The following is a 22535-nucleotide window of genomic DNA, read 5'->3' as shown; positions in this document are numbered from 1 at the left end:
AGCCAAAGGGGACTGGACCTCTTTCTCTCTCTCTCTCCAGGACCCATCAGTGTAGCTTCTGATCTGGATCTTTCGATTCAAGTTGCCTTCTGATAAGCAATACTGACTGCAGCACTTCCAAGCCCTTCTTGCCTGGGGGTTCAGAGGCCAAGCTCAAGACCTGCATTCAGATCAACTTCCTTATCACAACAGACTGCCACTAGGGTACCACAGTGGTCCATAACACAGCAATTCACCTGGATCTACAGCTAACGGAGCAGTGTGCAGTTACCAGATCCTCCATAGCAGCTACTCTGATAGTATTCAGTAGGCAAGGATGAGCAAATGCTCCAGTAAAAGGGACTTAACATTGCATATATAGAAAATGTTTATAGAGAAGAATCTGCTTTCTAGGTAGGGCTTGACTATTAGCAATTTCAGCATCGTTTTTCTTCTGCCCTTGCAAGATTTATTATAAATGAAGAATTTTATTGGGGGGGGGGGATGATCCTTCAAACCCTTACACATGATCCCCCACATCAGTAGGAGCCTTGTTGTATTTTAAAATATTAAAAGCAAACTAATTTTGTAGTATTGTGATTCCAGCATGATGTCTCATTGAGATAGTCCTATAGAATTGGGAAGCATAGTAAACTAGAGAGCTGTGTTCATTTCTTCACACTTTTGCTACTGTCTGGTGTTAGATCTCTGGGCTTGACATGTCATCTAAGGGAGAAACAAATTTGAAGAGGGAAAAAGGCTGTGCTGTTCCACCTGAATGCTCTGCTGAGGTCAGTTAACCTCCAGCTCACTTCATGTCCATGTGCATCGTTTGTGGCAGCACAACCTTTGTATTACTTGGGGAAATAAGGGATGGGGGAAAATCCATTTCCTAAAAACTTTTGCCAGGGAAGATTCCAGTTGCACAAATCTGGAATTGCTTTCACATTGATGTTGTACCTGAAACATCATGCTGTGCACACTGATCATGTTCATAATCTGAATTTTGTTTTATTAACAAAGTAGTAACCTGTGAATTCCTTAAGATCCAAATTCTTAACACAAACAAAACACCCAGCGTGAAGTTTGTGTTTTAGTAACAGCTAGGTGGAATTTCTGTAAAAGCTGAGACTTCTACTGAGGTTGCCTGTGCTGTCTCTGCAGATAGCAACAGGTGTGACAAGCAGCCAGCCTATAAAACTGGTCCAGGTACCGCAGACCACCACCTATATTCCAACTACTCAACCCACAATTGTAAGTACAACGTCATCATTTCAAGTCTGCAGTAGTGCTGTTGCTGGCATTGCAATTGCTCAGTATTTCTGGGGGGCTGTCTCCATCTGCTGTTCTCTCAGGACGTGGATTCACTGATGTAGTCTCACCTTGCAGTGCAAAATGTCTTTATTTTGCTGTGCAACATTCCAGCCTTTCCTTTCATCCTTCCTTAGTGCGAGGATGAGGTGTAGCAGAGGCACTGAGGACAGGCAGAGCTGTGCAGTGCTGTGTTAGGTGTGTGTCTGGTCATGTATATACTGGAGCACAGCATTATGTAAATAGAGCAAATTTCTTTTAAATAGCTTTTTTCTGTGGTATTGTAAAGAGATTTAGTGAAATTCTGAGCTATGCTTGATGTTCCTGTGACATCTCAGTCACTACAGCAGAGCTGCACTCAGCAGCAGTGTGTCTGCATGATAGTGCTAAGAGATAAGGAGAAATAGCACTGGAGTCAAGCCTGGTCTCTTCCATCATAACCAAGGACACTCCAGTTCCCTAGTGACAGTCACAGGAGGTGGGACAGAAATGAGTTTGGTTTTTGTGTTTTCTGCACCATAACGTCCCAGCCTTTCAACTGGCTGTGCAGTGCTCACTGCAGAGCTGGCATTCTTCATCCCAAAAGGAAAGGTGCTGCTGCTGCACTGCTGGCAGCCCAGCACACTGTCTGTGTGGGGTCAGCAGAGGAGCCTGTGTCTGGGTAACTGCAGTTAGATCAGTTATGATAGTAACTGTGTGTAATTTAACAGTGCACCTTAATCACACTGATTAGGAGGCCTGGTTTGCTACAGAGGTTAGTCTTTGTCCTTGTGTACACACAGCCACGTGTACATGTGTGCACAGCCCCCCAGCACACACAGTCACACACACACAAGTTCATAGCCATTCTATCCCACACAAGTGTCACTGCTCTCAGTGGAGATCAAGACTTTCACATTCCTTAGCAGCATTTTATTTGTCTCAGCTGAGAGCACTGCACCTTCACAGCATTGGCCCCGAGTTGCTTGAACTGAATTGCCATAACAACAAGGTTTGATATGTGGCACGCATCAAAGGCATTGGGTTCTTTGTGAATAGCTGAGAGGTTGTGAGATCCTAAGGTGCTTCTGTACAATAGTCAGAAGAAGGGCAGTGACCTTCCTGGGTGTGTTGAGTTGTGGGATGTGGCCCCGGAGCCTTTATTTGTGCATGTTGAAACTTTGTACACATTGCATTAGCCTTGCACAGCTACAGACACCTCTGTATGCTCCTGACTGCACGTGCAATCGAAACGATTTTAAACCTTAGTGCATGTTTACTATGTATGCAAGATGTACATGTGTGTGGAACTGGCAGAGGTGCAACCTTTACCTCTCAGGGAATGACCTGAACACATTGAAGGGGTCTCGCACATTCCGTATCCCGCCCGCGGTGAGAACTGAAACGTCCTCATGTGTGATGTGTCTGCTTAAGAGGCAGCTGTGGCAGCCTGAATTTCCCCTCCTGTGGTACTAACAGTGACTGACCGAATGGCTTCAGTAGAGTTCAATTTGCACTTTGTGTTCAACTAGGAATTCCTTCCTCTGTACGACTTGCAGCGTATCTTCTGGGTACCATCTGCACTGAGCCCTCCAGACACATCTGAAGTCCTGACAGAATAGCAGCAAGCTTTTTTTTTGTAGCAAATTGGTTCCATGTTTGGTTTTTATTCTCTCTGTAGTTAAAATAATGTAAAAATATGAATTCATGGTCTTTGCATTCCAGGCACTGGAATGAGCAGGCTTCTGGAAGGCACAGACTTTGTCCCAAAGGAGCTGATCAACACTCTAGGCTGTGCTCCATCTCAGGAGGGATACTGCAGTCGAATACCATTAAGACACTGGTGTGGTTTCTTAACAGTGTGGGGGAACTTTGGGCTTCGGTGAACTTGTGTTTCTGCTTCCATGTTCTCTTGGAGTGTCACACTACCATCAGGGGGAAGATCTGAGCATCCCTTTCAGATTCCTCAAAAAATCTCACTTCCTGTTCCTTCCACAAAACGTTGTGAACTTGTTTGCTCACCAGTTGTGCGCCACTGGAACTGAATCACAACGCGCTGCTTGCACGGGCTGCCCGTTTCTAGACTCTCTTACATGTGGGAGAAAGGTTAAGATACAGACTTGAGATTCAATAAATCTTTTTCCAGATCTTCCAGAGTGATGTGACCTTGACCAGATTGTTTAACAGTCTTGTGCCTTTGTCCCTGCATCTGTAGTCACCACCCCCAGGGATGTCCTGACACTTCCTGTGTTGAGATTAGAGCTCGTGAGCTGTGTGATGGACGGGAACATTTCTTCTCTATGAATGTTTTCACAGGGGGTGTGAGACAGCTCCCAGCAACCCTGATGGTTTTGTTACTGCTCTGTGCAACCCTCAGCTTCAGGACTTTCCTGCTGAAGTGGATGTTCTTCTCTCCTCTGATGGAATGCATGGGGGGAACTAGATTTAAGTGATGTCTAACAAGAATATCTCCAGACGAGGGTATTTGTGTATTCAGTTTGATTTGTCAGAACTTTTGCAAATGACAAAGGATTTTCTTAGGCCTTTTTTCTCTTCCCATGTGTTCGTTTGGAGAAAGCACAGAACTGGATGTAACCATGAAATCCTCCCTCTCCAAGCACAGACAGTGGTGTGCAGCACCCGTAGGACCAGCTCTCCTATAATTGCCTAGCAGCAATCATAACGCAGGAAAACCCTTGGCTCTAGGGGAGTAAAACTCTGCTTTGTACCCTGGAGTGAGGTGACAGTGCAGTAATGGAGGTACTCACCTTGCACAGCACCAGAACTTGTGCTGGATCTTCCCTGGAAAAGAAACCTCTCTGTGGTCATGCTTCTGTGACCTGTGGCATAACAATGTGTTTCTCTTGGTTTTAATCCACAGCCCATTCCTGTGGTGGTAAGTCCTTCTGCTGGGACAGTGGCAATGGGAGCTGGAGTTGACTATGTTCAGACTACAGTGCCAGTCCAAGTACGAAGAGTCTAACTGCTAACAAGAAGTGTTTGCGTTGGTGGAGTAAATAAATCTAATAGAAATGTGAAAAACCAAACACAGTTCTTTGGATTAACCTAAAAAGGTTCAGACTTTAGCTTTGTGCCTGTGTACAAAGCATCACACTACATTCATGTAAAGCATTAGCGCTGGCTTAGGAGAGTGAGGACAGGTAAGAGCCCTCTTAAATCTATGCTTCTGTTGTAAATAATGTACAATGTGTGGATGTCATTAGAGTCCCACCTCCTTTTTATATTTGTATTGACTTTAACTTATAAAGAGTGTTTGAAGGTGGAAAAGGAAGGTTGAACACAGCCTTATCACAAGCTAACACTGAAAACTGCTCTTGGGAACCTGCAGTCATGGATCAAATACCAGAATGATGAGAATCTGAACAACCTGATTTGCATTTGGATTGAATCAAATTGCTGCACTTTGATACTCTGGAGAAGTTCTCTGAGCAGTCAGGTGCTGAAGGGAATCTTCTTCAGTTAATTTTATTGGGCAAATTATGACATTTCCAGTCTGAGGACCTGAAAGACACAAAGATTCCCTTTGCTTTTACAGTGACCAGACTGTGAAATTTCATCCTGTTTACAGGTTCAGATTAAGTTACAATTTCATTTAGTCCACTATCAGAACGGTTGTCAGTGTCATACCAGCTGGGTGTAGCCTGGTTTCTGATCATTGACACCAAGGACTTGAGAGAAGGAAAGTTTGTGTTCCTGTGCTTCACAGTTCAGTTTTCTTTTCATTAAATCCTCCAAAAGGACTTTGAACAAGAACTAGGTGTGGAGACGAACACGGATCAGAAAAGATGGACAAAGGACTTTTGGTGCTGGGCCAGAGCATGTATTATTTATATGATGGGGTTTCTGTTTTCCTGTAAGCATGAAGCAGTACGAGAGAAGTAGCCCATGAAATGCTGTCTGTTACACTTCTGCTGTCGTACCACTTTGTATGTCGCGTGAGCCGCAAGCGTTGAACAAAGCGAAGGTGATGTCTGTATATGAGCAAGTCACTTGTATGATATCATTCCAGCCCACCCTGGTGTACATTTCAGTCATGTTGATTTCTCCCATTGTTTATAAAGAATGAGGTTTGTACAGTCTCCAGCTAGTACCCACAGTAGAGGGGAAAAAGGATTAGGGGGAGGGGGGAGGGAGGGGGAAAGGTGAGAACAGAATATTGGTGAGTTGCAGTTGTGTCCAAAATAGCCTAGCTGGCCTTATCTGTGAAGCATAATTGCTCTTAGCATATGGAAGTATTTTTTCACATTTTCTTTGTATAAAATTTGTATTAAACTTAAATATCTTTTTTGACAATTGTGTTTGGTTGTGACTGGCAGGTGGCACACGCGGTATGCTTTGGGTTCCTCCAATTTTCCAAGAGACTTCACAATTTTTTAATTAAACTGTTTTAGAAGAATCTTCTGTGGTCCTGGATTTCCAGTTTCGTTCCAGTCTGGATCAATGCTCATTTCTGCACAGGCTCCAGATCATCTCGCTGAGGTTGGGATCCTCTCTCAGAAGAGTGGCACCTTTGAATCCAGGCCTGAGAGAAAGCAGAGCAGCATTGGCAGCCACTTAACAAGGATCCATTGGTGTGCAGAGCTCAGCAGCTTCCCCTTCCTCTCACTTGCAGCAGTGGCAGAGGTCCATTGCTCGCTGTCTGACATTGATTCTCACTGGTTGGGATTCTGTTAGTGTGGGGGTCAGCAATGGGGACTTTGTGGTGAGTGTTGTGGCTCCCTAGGAGGCATGGCTTGGGCAAGGCTGCTCTGTTAAAGACACGGGGAGCTAATGACAAATCACGGCAGCCCCCTGACCCCCAGGTCTTCAGTCCATGGGGCCCAAGTCCCTCTGATTCCTTATCCTGGCTTTGTGAGGCACAGGTACACCTTTTTAAAACGATTGTCTACCTGAACTGAAGGCACTTTAACCCTGTGAGGTTTCTCTTCCCTTTTAAAAGCCAATTTTTGTACTTAATGCCTCTCTGAAGTCCCTGCCCGGTGCCAGCATTGGCTCTGCTGTGCTTCCCTCGCCTGCCCGATTGTGCTGAACGCTGAGACCCTGATTTCTTTACCTGACGTCTAGCAGATAGGAGGCTGTGACCCCGAATTCTGAAAGGGACCTCATCCCCCAGGGAGGGGAGGCAGGCCGCTGGGCATCGCTGGTCGGCGGCGCTGAGTGCGGCCCTGCTGCCCTCGTGTGGTCGGACAGGAGAAGTTCACAGGGAATGGGCCTAAGAGCAGCCTCTCCACTCCCACCCCCGGCCCTCAGGGGGCGCTTTGCAACTCTTTCCAATGCAGCTCTGGTTATTGACACACTGCTGCAGTCTTACAAGGGGGGAGGTTGTTGATGCCAGCTAATGCCTGTTATGTCTGCTGCATGGCTGCTGCCTTTGGAGCCTGAGATCAGTCTCTGGGATCTGGGATTCTGACTTTCTGTTCTAGTCTGCCAGAAATTGCCCTCCAAGTCCTAATAACAAAAGGGTCTCCTGCAGTAAATGCTTTTAGGCCTTAGGAGTAGGACTTGTGTCACACTTGGCATTTGTGTAACCCTCACCTGTTTGGTCTCAACTGGTACATGGCAGGTAGGGGTACAGTAAGTGTAAGGTATGGGCAAGTGCTGATGGCTGCATCTCTTGACCACCTTGCTCCAGTGAGGCTCTGACCCTTCTGAGGTGAGCTGGTGCCACAGTAAGCAGGAATGAGCAGTTTTGGAAGTGAATTAGACTCCTCCAGGCTCAGAGAATTGAGCTGTGACAGCAAAGGGAACAGGCCAACTCTGCAACCATCCTACAGCGGTGGGCTCTGCTTGCCCTCTGAAGGATACCTTCTACCTGCCGAGTGTCCACATGGCTCTCCCACAGCCACCACCAGTTTTTGCCCCCCCAACAGCCACAGGAGATGGCTACAGACTCCACTTTGCACCCAAGTGGCTCTGCTCAGAGTCTTTGCAACCAAACCCCACAGGTTTGGTTTGAAACAGGGAGGATTTAATTTACATGCAGCTCTAGAGCCAAGAGCGTCTGGAGAGCAGAGAGCAGGTAATCTAGTCCCCCAAAATGTAAACACTTTTTTATTTAATGCCTTTCACTCATCACAAGGTACTTGTTCCCCACCCCCAAGCCCCAGATGCAGCATAAGGCACCGTGTAGGCAGATGCACAGTCCACATACCACCTGTGGGAGATGTCAAAGCACAGCTGGAGTCCTTCCCAGCAGTACCATGTGTCCTTGGTATCACTGTACACACCATCAGCTTCCCCAGGGCTCGTTCTGGAGAAATTAACCATTAATTTAGAATGATAAGACTACCCACCCCACCCCTCCCCAAGAAGCCAGATTAAAAACACAGGTAGAGCTTAATACCAGAATAATGAGATTAGTTCATAAATTAAACAAATACAAAAAAAATTAAAAAAAAAAAAAACAACAAACAAAAACAAATCAACAGTTTCACTCTCATTTCTAGAAGGTCCCATGGGATGTGCAGAGACTCCTTACTATGTCCTCTTCCCCTTTCAAAAGCAAGAAAACTGCCAAGCAGACCCAAGACTTTAGTATTAGTCTGTCCTTGATGGCAAAAAGGCAGCTACAGCTCCATGCCTCCAGCTTTAGCCAGCGAGTTAGCTGAAGGCTTCTCCCCTGTCCAAAGGAAGGACCACTTGGTACAATGTTCTTTGGCTGCAAGTTCTGAGAGGATTCCACTGAAAGGGTTCTCCTTCAAAAAAAGGAAAAACTGCAGTTGCTGGGGGACTGTTTTTACTAAGAAAACGTTGAGGACGAGGTGGACCCAAGGGAAGGGTTTGAGTGAGGCCCTCGCAGTGCTCAGGCATTGGCGTCTGCTACAAATATTCAAGTTCCAAGGCGTGCCGAAGAGCTTCCAGGTCAGCATGGCAGGAGATTCTCCAGAATGGCATGTTGTGCTAGAGCGAAACCAAGAGAGAGGAGGTTGGGGGTTGGGTTAATACTGAGATCAAAACAACTTTCTGACTTTGCATCCTCAGCAACAGAGCTTTGGACTTGGGCCACCAGGCTGTCATGGTGTCACAGGCAAGGGGGCTCACCAGAGAGAGGAAGGGAGTGGGAGGTGTAGAGAGGAAGGCAGCTCCACAGTTCAGGAGCGTCCTGCTCTAGAGGGGATGGAGGCTGCAAGCTGCTTTTCTGAACTTGACTCTCCCTTTTTTTCCCCCTCCATTAATTAGGAATGTTCTAGAAACAACTTTAGGTGAGTACCACTAGTGAAAGCTGTTGTCAGTGCTTAGCTGTCATAAGAAAAGTTATTAAAACTTATGAAAATGTAAACAAAAGGACAAAATACTCCCCCAGTGAAACCCATTCCTAACCATTCCCTTCCCAAGCCACCAGGAGCAGTAGCTTGTGTCCTGGAGATGCAGGAACTGGCTCCTTGCTCAGATCAGTTATTCACTTAGCTGTGATATGCTGTAGGGCAGCCTGTCCCCCCAAACTGCATCATTCCTGGGTTTGAGGCTTTCTTGTGTTCTTCTCCTGCCTCCCTGCTTGTCAGTTCATATTTACTGTGATACAGCTGAAGTCCAAGTTCTAACTAGGCAGCTCCACCTGAAATCAAGGCAGGTCAAGTACCTGTGACCTGCTCTATCACCCTCAGAACATCCTGACAGATCTCCTGGAAATTGTGAGTATCCCCTGGGAAAACAAGACTTGCATCTGACAGAGGGCAAAGTACCAACTTTTTGAAGTGCTGTGGAACAAGAGCAGTTTGGTGATGTGAGGGACCTGAAGGCTCTGTCAGAACCAGGTTGCTGTGCAGTCATAAGCAGCAGCTGCAGAACCTGTGGCTGCTTGCAAAGAGGCAACTTTAAAATAATGAAACCTTGCTTCTAGATATGAATACAGACAACTGTCCTTGGTGTGCACTGGCAAGCCTGGGATTGGAGCTGGATTCATTTCTACTCCAAAACAATTAAAGCACTTTTGCACTTTCAGTTTTACTACATCAGGGACTGTGGTTTGCTTTGCTTCCTCCCAGCTGCTGCTCTCTGTACAGCCAGAGATCTGTGTGCAGTGACAACCCCAGGGAAAGCCTCCACTGACAGAGCTTGCTCCTCCCAGCACAGGAATAAACTTTCCAGGCATTTTCTCACTGTAACCATCCAGCTTCTGATAACAGCTTAGACTTGAGAGAGCATGAATGGCTCTGAAGGGAGATGTTCCTTTTACAAGTGTAGAAAAAAACCCCTGCAGTGCTCCCAGGTGTTTATTTTGCAGAGTATCTATCTACAGCCCTCTAATATTTAACCAGGACTCAAGCTCCCCCCTTGTCTGTTGCCTATCAGACACTGCCACTGTTTCCTTCAAGCTTTTTAACTGTCTGTGTAGAGCAAACAGACACCTGAAGCAACTGGAATCCACTGCTCTGCAATTTCACTTTAAGGGGAAAAGTTACTTCTTTCTCCCTCCCTCTTCTCTGGTTGTTACTAAACCTCCTCCATTAAATCATCTGTTTTTTCTCAGCCTCCCAGCCACTTCTGTTCAGCACCTACAGCTGTGTCCCTCCTCAGACAGGTGAGGAAAACTCACCCACTGACATGGAGATGCTGTCAGTGCTGCCCCAAGACAGTGAAAGGCTCTAGCTGTTCCCTGCCCTTTCGGTGTGCTCAAAGCTCAGGTGTGTAGCAGCCTTGACTGATGATTGTCATCCATCAAAGCAGGTGATAGCCCAGCAAAGAGTGTGCTCTGCTAATGGGAGGGCTGCTTAGGCCTGGACACAGGCAAGAGGGCTCTTGAAATCCTGGCACAAAAGATTGTTGAACCCTTCCCACTTCTCCACAGAGCTAGAGAGCCCTTGCAGCCTTTGATGCAGCCATGGTCACTGACCCACTGCCTTTGAAGTATGGCACTGGGCTGTCAAAAGAGCAGGCTATTATCCCTTCATTCCCAGTCATGCATTTTGGACTCTCCTCTACAGCTCCTTAACCCCTCACAAACTAGAGAACCCTCTGCAGATTTAGCTAGGTGGACAAAAGTGTTGCTGCACTACAAAAGAGGTTCCTGCTGCTTGGAAGATGGCCTGAGGTACAGTTCAGGGCACGGCACACATGCCTGTCACCTTATTTGTGAGATCCCTTTGTTCCTGGGCTTGTGCAGCCAGTGAGCTCAAATTTGCTTGGAAAGTCTGCAGGATCTCCACTCAGAATGAGGAGTCAGGTCCTGCAACACAAGGTTCAGCTGCCCAGCTGAGTTCCTGTGATGCCATATTTTGTACATTGCTGAGCTGCCACTCTCTGCCTGTTACAAACCAAGCAGCTTTCTGAAGGCAGGACTCATGCAGGCAGTGCCTGTCTCAGCAAATGACAAGCAGATGCATCTCAATTGTATTTCTGCAGTCACATCAGGAGCACAAGACCCAGGATGCACAAAGACATCTTGCAGAGAATGCTTGCCAGTAACTAATTGTGCTCCTGGCCCTGGAAAGCCAAATCAATGGAGAGTCCAGGCAGGCTCCTCCTCTGAAGTTTAGGAAGTGAAAAATGTGGCTGTGCAATTCTCATCTTGTACAGCTCAGGTGATGCACCTGACTGCTTCCCTTTGGGTCTTTGTTGCTGCACCTCCTACATTGATACATCACAGGTATGGCAGAAAGGATTCCTGTCTCTGTCTCTAGCCCCTTCCCCTCAGAGTCACTGTAAGCAGCTTTGGTCTTCTACAATTTCCTTTTATCTTCCAGGCTCTGGGGGTTCAGCTTCTCTCCTCTTACAGTCCAGCCAAAATAAAGCACCTTCAGCTGGCACCTAAAACTCAATTCTTGTTGCCTAGCCAGTGGACTGTGGACACTAATGACTGGAGGGCTCAACTGGATGCACAGGTTGCTCCATTTCATTATTTCCATGGCTGCCAATGCCAAGGGGCCACATCTGTGCAGGGGCATGAAACAGTACCCAAGGATTGTGCTGCTCTGGCAGCTTCTGCTCTGTCTGGTCCCTCCTTCTGACTTCACTTTTCTTGTCAAATTAATGACACTGGTCCATCAATCATTGATAAAGGCAGCAACGCAGTACCAGGCTCTTGGGGACTCACTCCAATGATCATAGAATCATAGCATTGTTAGGGTTGGAAGGGACCCCAAGGATCATCCAGTTCCAACCCCCCTGCCATGGTCAGGTATAACTCACACTAGGTCAGGTTGCTCACAGCCACATCCAGCCTGGCCTTAAAAACCTCCAGGGATGAGGCTTCCACCACCTCCCTGGGCAACCTGTTCCAGTGTCTCACCACCCTCATGGTCTAAAACTTCTTCCTAACATCCAATCTGAAACTACCCACTTCTAGTTTTGCTGTCACACCCTAAGAGCTGAAGGAGTCACCAACACAGGGGTGGAGCTGTGCATGTTCTAATCAGTCATTCAAAACTCATCCCAGTAATCTGGCATTTCCACAAGCAACCCTTCACCCTGCTGGCTCACCTGGGATCACACACTGGGGTTTTCCTTTTCATGGGTTTAAAGGCATCTTTTATTAAGGAAGAATGAATCCTGGGAGGTGTGACACAGTGACTGCCTGAAAGCTGCCCTGGCTGCCCAGGCTGGGGCTTTACAGCACAAAACTTCTCATGAGGCTGCTGAGTGTTTTAGACAACAAGAAATGAGACCAACTGTAAACTGTTCACATGGAGGGAGCTTCATTAATGCTTAAGTAAAGAAAGGGTCATTGAAATGCAAAGCTGGAGGAATCCATGGCATCCACAAACTGTACCTTTTTTGCTCCCTGTTCCTCTTCCACACCATCTCCTATTACAATGTACACGGCTTTCCTCCCAAACCTCTGCATTATCCTTTCAAAGCAGCTCTCCTTCCCTGAGCAACAGAAGGAAAAACACATTTGAACTGGACACATAGAGCACGTGGGGCTGGCATTAGGTACTAGAAGTGGTGTTGGGACCAAACTGAACTTGCTGCCACATTCCTCATTGTCTTTAGAAATTAGAACCTAACTGAATCTTATCTGAGGTTAATTCTCTCAGTCTCAGGACAGCTTCTACCATTTTCATCCAAGGACTTCCACGTGCTGCCAGTTTTTGATAAGCTTGGATGCACTGCTTAGAGTGGCTGTTGGTGGAGTGATGTGACACACTCATGGCATTCAGTTCCAAGAGCCCTCTCCTGTTCATTCTGGTTGCAGTCAAAACATGACAATACAACCCTCAGAGGTTCAAACACTTGCACCAGAAAGAACAGAACCAAAACCAAGGGGCCCTGCCTATATCTGTAACTCACAGGGCTTCATAAAGCTTGCTGAGCACACTGAACCCCTCTGCAGGATCCAAATAGTGGGTTTGTATGTAACAACTCCAAGCAGAGCAGCTTCCTCCTGGCTGAACATCCCACATGCAGCAGATGCTCCACAGGGTGAGCGTTTTTCAGGTTCACTCACCCTGGAGACACTTGGGAAGCCTTTGATGTGTTTTTTTGGCAGCCTGTACTAGCTGAAGTGTGGGCAGTCAGGATGTGAGTTAGAAATGTGCAAACATGAAGCTGAAAATAGAGCTCATACCCTGCCTGTTGTGACTGGGGTGATAGATGTGCCTGACATGGGACAGAACATCAGTGTGTCTGTGGTGAGGCCTGAGTTAGGCTGCTCTTACCTGTTTTTGTTGCACTGTAGATGTTCTCAATGGGGAAAACAGTGCCCAGTCCATAGAGAAGCACTTTGGCCAGAGCTGGTATAAGCTGAGTTGTTGTGACCAACACATTCACACAGTTAGGCCTAGAAAACAAAAGTCAGAAGTGACAATCTGTGCTTCTTGCTTCTGCTCTGGGCTGAGAGATGGCAGGAAGCAAACCCTGTCTTGCAATTGGAAGTTCCCAAGCTGTTGGGAGGTGCCACAGCTAGAGACATGATGTCAGTACTGCTCATGTCTTCTTACCAGCTTGGCAGAATGAAGCACACACACAACAAGCCAGCAGCAATGATGCAGCCTCATTGCATGGGGGCCAGGATCTCCTTTGCAGGAATTTAAACACAAGGTAGGAATGCTTACACTGGGTGCTTTGAGTGAAAATGGCCAGGGATGGAAGGGCCCTTTGCTCCCTGCTCTTGGAAAGCTGCTCTCATGAGGAGTGTGCCACAGATGAGAAGCCAGTTCAGCATCTCTGGCTCACTCCAGCCCCTGATAACCCAAGTCTGGCAGACACGTGCAGATTGGCCTCCTGCAGGTTGGCCAGCAAAGTGCTGTAGATGTGCTTTGACTTGTTTAGGGGTGGGGAGAAGCAAAGGAGATCCTGGACCAAGCCTGCAGGCAATTCTTTAAGCTGCCCTTACCGGGAGTGTATCAAATTCAGCGCCTTCAGAGCGTGTGTGAGCCAGAGATCAGTCAGTGCTTCAAGTTCTGCTCTCAGCTGCAGCCAGGTTTCCCTCTTAGGAGCTCCTATTAAACCTGTAGGCAGGGAAAGAATATTTGCAGAAGCACAGAAAGGAAGTCCCATGGCTTTGTGTTAGAGTGCAAAGGGCTTCTGCCTGTGTCCTGCACCCTGCCTCTGCCACTGCCCTTCTGGCTTCCCTTTGCCCACTGCCAGGTCCCTCCAAGGCTCTGCCCTGAGGTGCAGGAGGCCCATCTGCAGCACACTGCTGTGCTGCTCAGCTCAGCCTCCTTCCTCTCCAGCAGAATGGCATCAGCCTCCTGCACACTTGTAACACACCTCTCCTGGAGTTAACATTAAGCTTCTCTGGGAAGTGAGTGAAAGGACAGAAGAGCTGTGCATAGCAGGGGTTGGCCTCAGCTGAGAGGTACCTGAAGCCAGGATGGTTTTGTTTCTCCTGAAAAGCTATCCATGGTTTCCAGCATGTGTGGCTAGGGGATTCCTCCAACCAAAAAGGAAAGTGATAAAGAAGAGCTTTGCTTCTTCTTCCTTCTAGTCAGAGACCTGGCACTGACGTTCTAAAAAAGTAGCAGAGCAGCCTGTTGGAAGAACTGTCTGGAACTGGCTTAGCTGAAGGAACCCAGGACATCTTGTATCTGGTGGTAGCGTTTGGGGAGAGTGAAAAACAAATCATTGTGATACAAAAACGCTTTCAGACAGACATCAGCCACGTGGGGGGAAAAAGGGGCATGTTTAGCTTTGAACTCTTTCCTTGCTTACTAACTGCTTTAGAACATTGGAGAGGGTTGCTCTATTGTCAAAATAAAGCCCCACACTCAGACTTGAGTCCTTCTCAAACCACTGTCCCAGGTGTTTTAGCAATCTCTCCTGCAAAGGCTGGGCAGGACTCAGGGATGACTGTTGGAACACTTGCCCAGCAAAGTGTTCTTACCACACTGGTCTCTACACCTCCTCCACAGCTGTCCCTAGCAGGGTCAGGAGGCTGTGAAAGATGCAAGGCAGGCTGGCTGGCTGCCCACAGGCACTCACCCCCCACGTTGTTCCTGTAGGTGTTGTAGAGCTCCTTGACGCGCCGGTAGCGGAACGCCAGCTTCCGCATCCAGTCCACGCCGCCGTGAACGCCCGAGCCCAGGCACAGGCTGGCGCTGGCGCTGGAGCTGTGGAAGCCATCCGCAGAGAAGTTGTACGTGCTGGGGAGGGGGAGGCAAGAGGAGAGCTCAGCGGCAGGGCAGGCTGCAGAGCGCCCGCGGGGAGCAGGAGGGGCGGAGACAGGCGGAGGCAGAGGTCCCCGCAGGGCATCTCCTGCACCGCCACTGCCACCGAGCCAGGAACTGCCCTCCTGGGAGCACAGCACAGCTCTCCCAGTCAGCTTCAGGGCCTCTGGACCACAGCACACCTGACTGTCCTCACCTGCCTCCAAGGTAACTGAGAAATACCCACAGCCTAAAGGAGGAAATCCTGGGACCACCTTTGTGGCTTGGCTGCGCTGCTGAACAGGCTCTGAACATGCAGCAGAGCAAGAAAAAAGAAACAAACTAGAGGAGCCTTAACTGCCTGCAGGTCTCAGGCTGAGCTGTGCTGGAAGAGGGCAGCCATAGCTCATGGGGTACAGCTGGTTGGGTCAGGCTACCAGATTTGGACAAACTGGGCTTGAACCAGAGCAAGGAAAGGGACAGCACTGAGACCTACCCATCTCAACTGCAGCCTGAAGTTAGCTGAGTCTGTGGTGCTTCTGACACCTCACTGGGGGAGCAGCCAGTGCTTGGCTATTCACATCTCCTGATGCCACTGTGTTCTGTATTAGAGCACCCAGGTGGCAGCTGCAAGCCAGCTCAGCCTCACTGCCCACATGGGTGAGCTATGGGCAGCTGAGGAGTGTTTTTGAAACAAGAGAACCCATCCAGGCAGGGGAATGTTCAGTTTAAGCTGTCAGCATGCAGATCTTTATCTCACTCATAGTGCACTGGCTCAGATAAACCCCAAATTAATGTCTGAGTGCCTGAACAGGTGTCCAGACTCACCTGCTTGCAGGCCACTGGAGCCAAAGGCCCTCAATACAGACACCTCAGTGCACTGCACAGCACAAACTAGTGTCTCAGCTGCCACAAAAAGCCTTTCAGGTGTTCCCTGCAGAAGGAAAAGTCTCTTCCCTAAAACACTTCATTGTTCTTTATGCTGCTTCTGCACCAGTTTCTCATAATGACCAGCCATGAAAACACAAATCACACAACTCTCTGAGCTCTGCACCTTTCGTTCCTCTGCCAATTGCCACAAGTCTGCAGGCAACCACTCTGTGAAAGGTAGATAGAGTTGTACAGAAGAGGTTTTTATGTAGTTGCTGACCTAACTCACACAGACTACAATGTTTGGTGCTGTTTAGGTGCAAGTGTCTACCAGTGACAAGGCTCTGGTGTAGCAAGGTCCATAACCTGCACTGCTAAACCCATTCATGACAGATTGAGCAGTGGGAAACCTTTCACTCTGCTTTTGAAGTCCTTTTGCCACACCTGCGCCAGCTGGCTGGGCTGTGCCACAGCAGACACTAGTGTGGTCTGCCTGGAGTTCAGCCTGATTTGAGCTGAGTTTCCAGAGCAGCAAAAAGCTCAGGGCCTGACAGGAGGCACAGGCATATTAATGTGAGAAAGGGGACTCTGCTTCTGTGTGCTTTGTAAATGCAGACAGCATGGAGCCAGGGAGGGGAGAGGGCACACAGCTGACAATGTTGTTTTACATCACTGACCAGCCCCCTGCTATTTTCAAACAGCTGGGGACTACCTGACCTGCAGCTTCCAGCCTGGAGATCCCCTACCTTAGATCCTGGCCGTTATCATCTGAGGATACATCATCTATGTGGATCTGGTCACAGTCCTGAGGAGAGCATGGAAAAAGAGACAGCAGTAAGTAAATGCTTTGAAAAACATTGAAAGAATGTAATGAAAAATGACTTTGAGGGCAGTGTGAAGCAGATCAAATCTCACACGTTGCTAACATTGTCTGGCACAGTCTAGCCAGGGAGCTGTTACAACCAAGCATCACAGCCCCTGCACAAAATGTGAACAGACAGAGTGTGTGTGAGGGAGATCTGCTGCTGTCTAAGGGCACAACAGCTCTGGAATGACACAGTAAGTGCAGCTCCTTCCTATGCAGGCAGGAGGGACAGATGCTTGTGTTTCAGCCAGGAAAACTGAGTGTTCTAATCTGTGTGTGCACGATAAGGCAGAGGTTTGGCAGCCCTATCCCCTGTGAGAGTACTGCCTTGGACAGAAGGTGCATGCCCACTTCATTACAAGGGATCTGTTCCAAAGAAATCTCCAGAGATGCCTGTCCTGCTGCTGTTTCCAGTTGGTCTGAGGGGGCTGAGCTTCCTTTGTGCAGGGAAACTGGGCTGAGGCACCCTTTCATAGCCCCAGCCACAGTCAGAGGTAAGGAATAATGATGAAGAGATCTAAGCACAAGAAACTGAAGCAGAATCCTGCAGGAAGCATGAACTCTAGAGCTTATCTTCCACAACTCTTCATTCATGGAACAGTGGGGGCCCTGCCTCAAGAATGTGAGAGATGTTCTTTCTTTGGTTTCTTTCTTTGTCTTAACATTAAGATTGGAAAGAGAAAAATCAGAAAGCTTCTCCCACCATCTTCAACCTCCCTTCTCCATGACTCTTGCAGGTAGAAACACACCAGAAAGCCTTCAAGCTGATGAACTCTGTCTCTTGGTCTGGTTGATTTTTCAGCAGAGGTAAAAACAGTTGGTACAACAGGACTCTGACCAGAACAGCTGAGCCAACCCTGGTACAGTTATTCTCCAGCACCTCAGCAGTCTGCAAACCACAGAATTTGCCTTGCCTTCCTTACACAGCTATGAGTTTTATAAATTACTTTAAACTAAACCCTTTAAAAAAACCCCAAACCTGCCCCAACAAGTAACCAGCCCTACCATCAGTGGCAAAGTGTCACAGATACTTCTTGTCTACAATGTTGAGATCTTCTGCAGTGTTTGTTTTAGATAATTCTCAACAAGACAGAGGATCTTAGCTTGTTCCTGTCTCACCAGTCCTCTTACCAATCTGTCACTAGGGTGTAGAGTTCTGTGTATAACTGGAGTGAAGCAGCTGAACAGCAGATCTCTGCTGGCATCTCTCCCTCCTCCACCCCCATCCTTTCCTAAGCCCCCTGCTCCCAGTAGCTATTGTGAGCCCTGCTGGGATAACATTGCTGCAGCCCAGTCCACTCCAGCTGTATGCTGTGGGGTGTTGAGTCAGGGCAGAGGCATTCCTGCAGGAATCTGTTTTTCCCATCTGTGGATGAATTGTTCTGTACACTGAGGTGTGACAACAGCAGCTATCAGATTTCTAACTTCATAAAGCACTATGACACTTGGGGAGACACTACCTCATAGTCCACTGGCTGAGCCTATCATGTTACTGGGTGACAACAGAGAGAAGCTGGTCAAAGCAAGAATTTGGGCCCTGTTTTACTACTTGGTTGTGAGACCAATTTTTCATTCTTGCCGAACTTCCTTGAAATCTTAGAGAGCGCAGAGTCAAGGCAGGAGAGCTGGGCTGCTGCAAAGGAGCTCCTGAGGGTTCAAACAAAGTCTGCAGTGGGGACATCTCCCAGTTTTCACATCTGCTGCCTTTCTAAAACAATACCCTAGGATCTCAGAGGTGTATGATGTGTGGCACATACAGCCTGTCACTGTGGAAGACCTCAGCCAACCCTCTCAGCTCTAGGAACTAACCTGCTTTTTCTCCCATGGTATCCCTAGGTCAGCCTGTGCTACACAACCTGCCTCCAGCTCTGGCTGGTTCAGTCTGCTGGACTCCCCAGAATGCCTGAGTTTGGCTTTGGACTTGTGCTAGAGGAAAAGTTTGCTATGTTTAGCATTATCTAGTGAAAATACTCCTGCTTTGGTCCTGAGTAAGGCAATTATCCTACTGCTTTCTTAGTTACAGCTTCTTTCACCCTGTCCCAGCACAGCAGAGTCAGAAGTGCTTCAGCCCTGTGTGGTTTCAGCTTATTTGGTCTTGTACAGGCTAGTGTCAGACCACAGGATGGTGCTGATGTATACAGTAATGTTTGTGGGGCTACAGCAGCAGCTTTTGTGCTTGGGTTTTACCAATTTCTTTTTTCAGAGTATAATTCACTGCATTTTTGGTAAGCTTTGCACTTGGTGAGCTATGATCCTTAAACAGAGTTTTGGAATACTCAAACCTAATTTTTTGTTTAGTTTTTCCTTCCTTTATGTCTGGAAACCACAGAAGCAGCACAACATCTTAACTTCTTCTAATTAAAACCTTTGCTCTGCTGTAGTGGCTGAAGAACTTGAGAGGCCATCAAAGACCAAACTGACCTAAGGGCTCTGCTGCTGGCAGCCAAAGCTGTCACTAACTGACAGAGGTGCAGAGTCTGACTGAAGGCAGACAAGTCACAATTCCATGTTGTGAAGCAGGGAGGAAACTTGGTTTAAAACATGATTTGCCATCTTCTATTCTTGCAAAAGTTTAGATAGGCAGAGAGTTTCTGGAGGGTGGCTGTGTGCAGGGCACAGAGCTTTGTTGCATCATACTGTAAGATCTGCTGGGTGGAAAGTGCTGCTTGCACACTGAATATTATCACTGCTTCTACAGCACCCATGGCTTCCAAGCAGCAGCTCTCATGCTTGGGCTTTTTCCTAAGAGAAGGATCTTTTTCACTTTGCAATTTCCTTACCCTCATCACCAACTCGCTCTGAAAAAAGCTGAGAGAAGAAAAATCTGTCAGTGTAGGTGCTGCCCACTACTTGTCTTGAAAAGGAAATGAAAATTCTCAGCAAGTGCAACCTTGGATTATAAGGAGCCAGGTGGCAGGAAAGGTTACACCTCCTGAAGTGCAGAGGACCACAGTGCAAGTAAGCAGTGCAGGAACTACAAGTTCTTGCTGAACTCATCAGGTACAGAAAATGTTCTCTCATTCAGTCTAGCAAAGAAGCAAATTCTTTTCCAGATGAAGAGAAAGCCCACATGGGTCTGCCCAGGGATGCCAGGTTTTTTTCCCTCCAAACACCTCCAAGCAGTATTCTGACTCCAAGGTGCCCACAGCACAAACTCTGCCTTGGTAACTCACTTTGTGTGGGGCTCATTCAGACCATTTCTGCTGATTACAAACTTTCATCAGCACTCTACAGCTGTTTCTCAGCTGGTGACACAATTCTGCTGCCATCACTTTGGTTGAATTTTACCATATATTGAAAAGAATTTTTGCTTTGTAGGAGGCATAGTCAGACCTCACCATGTCCCAAACGGGAAGGATTCTTCCTTTTGGTCCCTGATGTTGAAACTCCCAGTTTGATCTTGCAGTGTGCCTGAGCTTGAGCAGACCTCCTGTTCTGTCTGTGTGCAGAGCTTTCTCAGGAACAGAGACCCTTCAAAAAAACCTCTGTGTTGGCTCACAGCTAATTGCTACCTGCCCCGCAGGATCTATGCTAATTTAGCTTAATAAAATTATGATATAGCAAATTTCAGGAGAAGCAGCAGCAATGTCCTCATGATTAGATTTAGTAAAACTGCCCAAAGCCATCATTGTTAATGTGTACTTAGAAAAAAAAAAAAAGAAAATTCCTTAACAGAATGAAGATGTCAAAGGCAGGCAGTGAAGTATGCTTCCAATAAGCCATCTTAGGCCCATTTCTTTGGGGTCAAAAAATGAAAGTTTCTTGGGCAGAAAAACAAAGTTTGTAGAGCAGATGCAAATAATTAGAGATGGAGATGCAAATAATTAGAGAAGGAGATGTTAAATAAAATAAGCAGCTACATACCTCCAGGTCATTAAAGAACAGATGTGTGTCTGCAAGGTTGAAGATCATCTCCTCCATCATCAGCCCTATCCTCACCGATGTTGTGGTGTCCTGTTAGAGGAGAACCAATTTGTTGCCATTCACTTTCAGCTTTTCTTTTTGTTTCTTTTGTTGTTTGTTGGTTTTTTTTCCCACACATCCCTGTTTCTGCAGATAGGTTCATTAAATTAATTTCTGTTCCCAAGTGGCTCTTAATAAGATTTTTTCCAATTCCTGTTTTGCTCTCCTCCATAATCAAAATGCTGTTCTGTTTGGGGTGTCTATGGCTCACTGTGACCAACAATGGCCTACACACTTCAGAAGAGATAACAAGGACATTTCAGCACCTGAGACTATGTCAGGATTGCTTCAGTAGGTTAGCCCAAGAGAGCAGCAGCATTAGAGAAAGGTTAGGAGACAGTTACAAGCAGCAGAGCACGCAGAGGGTGATCCTTTCCTGACCTCATCTTTCAAACCAGCCACAGGTCAGCATTATCCTCTTCTAATATCAAACAGCAACCTGGTGAGCAAAATGTGAAAACAACACCCAGGAGTTCAAACATCAAGTGAGTCTCTTCCTCTAGATCCATGGGATGGATTTTCTCTGGCATGCTAGCTCAGGTACTCAGCACAGAACAGAAAGGCCATTTCCCTTTCTCCTGGCTTGGAAGGCCACCTGAACAGCTGACTGCACATGCACAGCAGATCTACTTGGTCCTCCAGGCTGCCCCTTGGATGGGGGATAGAGGCAGCAGGCCTGCTACAGCTCCTGGCTTGCTGCTTCAAAGCTGCTCGGTGGGCCCTGGACACATCCTCTGCAGATCTCTTACTCTGAAACACAACCAAGGCACCCAGCCTGGTGCGCTGCGGAATCAAATGGGTCTTAGCTGCTTTTCCATATCCCTCATGCAAAACATCAACCACCTCTGCTGCCCCCACACAACTGACCTAAACCCACAACAAAAGCACAGAAATGCAGTGATGGAAAGGTCTCCAGCAGAAGGTTGCCTTACTCCTTAAACACTTCAAACACACTGAGATGGGCTGGGGTTGATCTGACAAGCACTGGTAGCTCAAAAGCATTGTGCCTGCTCCATCTAAACAACAACAGACCACTTGAAAAGAAGAAAAGAACATTCCCACAAACAGGCTTTTTTTCCCTTTTTTTTTGTTTTGGTAATTCATCTTCATTAGGGCAGGGATCTCTCATCTTTATGCTCCTGTGGGTGGTTTTCCCCCACCAGAGCTGCCAGCCAGGCCAAAGCAGGGCAGACTGCTGCGGAGTCTTTGCTCTAATGCTCTGCAGATTTCTGTGGACTCATGTTATTGTGCCACAGGAGCATGATGAATTAGTTGAGGAGCTGTAACAGGGAGCACAATGTTTGGAGGATGAGGACATTTCAATCAGCCTCTGTGGCAGATGCTGTTGACATGGCTGGTGTGTCACACACTAACCTCGTTATTCCGCATTCTTGGGGCAGCTCTCCTTAATTGGAGCAGAATGCTGTGGTTTCAGCCACGTCTGACTCAGAAGCATTGTGCCCATCTAAAGAAAAGCTCTGTCACTCATGTTCAGACGTGCTTGTTGCTGTCCCAGAAGGAAGGGTACTTTCTCCCCTGGGCAAAAAGTAAACTTCATCAGGCTTGCCTTGAACATGTCTCTAATTTGAAGCCCCGAGCCCAGGGACAGAGGCACAAGCAGGGCATCTGACTGGCCCCATGTGAACAGCACTGAATCAAATTTTACTGCCCAGGTGTAGTGACATAGGGGAACTGTTCTGAAGAAAATAAGCTGCTAGGAAGAAATTATTTTGTAAAATAGTTTTTAATGAAGCAATTTATTTTTTATCCATTTCAAGGACCATTAGCCTTTAAAACTCTTTCAGGAAATCTCTTTGGTCAGTATCTGTCATTTATCCTCTGAGTTTTGTCTGTGGCTTTATTGGTATTAATCACTAATGGGGAGTGGGAAACATTTCCAGAGTGTATGAAGTTACCTTCTCTTAAACTAAACAACATGGAAATTAAACTGTAGATGAGGGGGGGGGGGGGGAAGTAATCTTTCTCTTGAGGTAGAGAATGTGATGGAATGAAAATAAACC

The 22535-nt window shown here is 47.3% G+C and overlaps 2 protein-coding genes across 3 annotated transcripts in view; one reads left to right on the top strand and one right to left on the bottom strand.

Moving 5' to 3' along the window:
- Positions 1-74, top strand: part of ZMYND8 (zinc finger MYND-type containing 8) — a 43645-nt gene extending 43571 nt beyond the window's left edge. Inside the window, exon 21 of the mRNA XM_054391999.1 lies at positions 41-74. Within this exon, the coding sequence (XP_054247974.1) occupies positions 41-55 (15 nt within the window). The 3' untranslated portion in view covers positions 56-74. The remainder of the gene's footprint in view (positions 1-40) is intronic.
- Positions 75-8109: 8035 nt separating this feature from the next.
- Positions 8110-22535, bottom strand: part of EYA2 (EYA transcriptional coactivator and phosphatase 2) — a 49251-nt gene continuing 34825 nt past the window's right edge. For both annotated transcript variants that reach the window (XM_054392132.1, XM_054392131.1), the window contains 7 exons: positions 20416-20505; positions 16433-16491; positions 14653-14813; positions 13565-13679; positions 12888-13009; positions 11999-12099; positions 8110-8190 (listed from right to left, as the gene is read on the bottom strand). In XM_054392132.1, the coding sequence (XP_054248107.1) occupies positions 8110-8190; positions 11999-12099; positions 12888-13009; positions 13565-13679; positions 14653-14813; positions 16433-16491; positions 20416-20505 (729 nt within the window). The remainder of the gene's footprint in view (positions 8191-11998; positions 12100-12887; positions 13010-13564; positions 13680-14652; positions 14814-16432; positions 16492-20415; positions 20506-22535) is intronic.

Source organism: Indicator indicator, chromosome 24, assembly GCF_027791375.1.
Source record: "Indicator indicator isolate 239-I01 chromosome 24, UM_Iind_1.1, whole genome shotgun sequence".
NCBI lineage: Eukaryota > Metazoa > Chordata > Aves > Piciformes > Indicatoridae > Indicator > Indicator indicator.
Note: the sequence above shows the minus strand (reverse complement) of the source record. Positions and strands in the feature narration are given on the sequence as shown.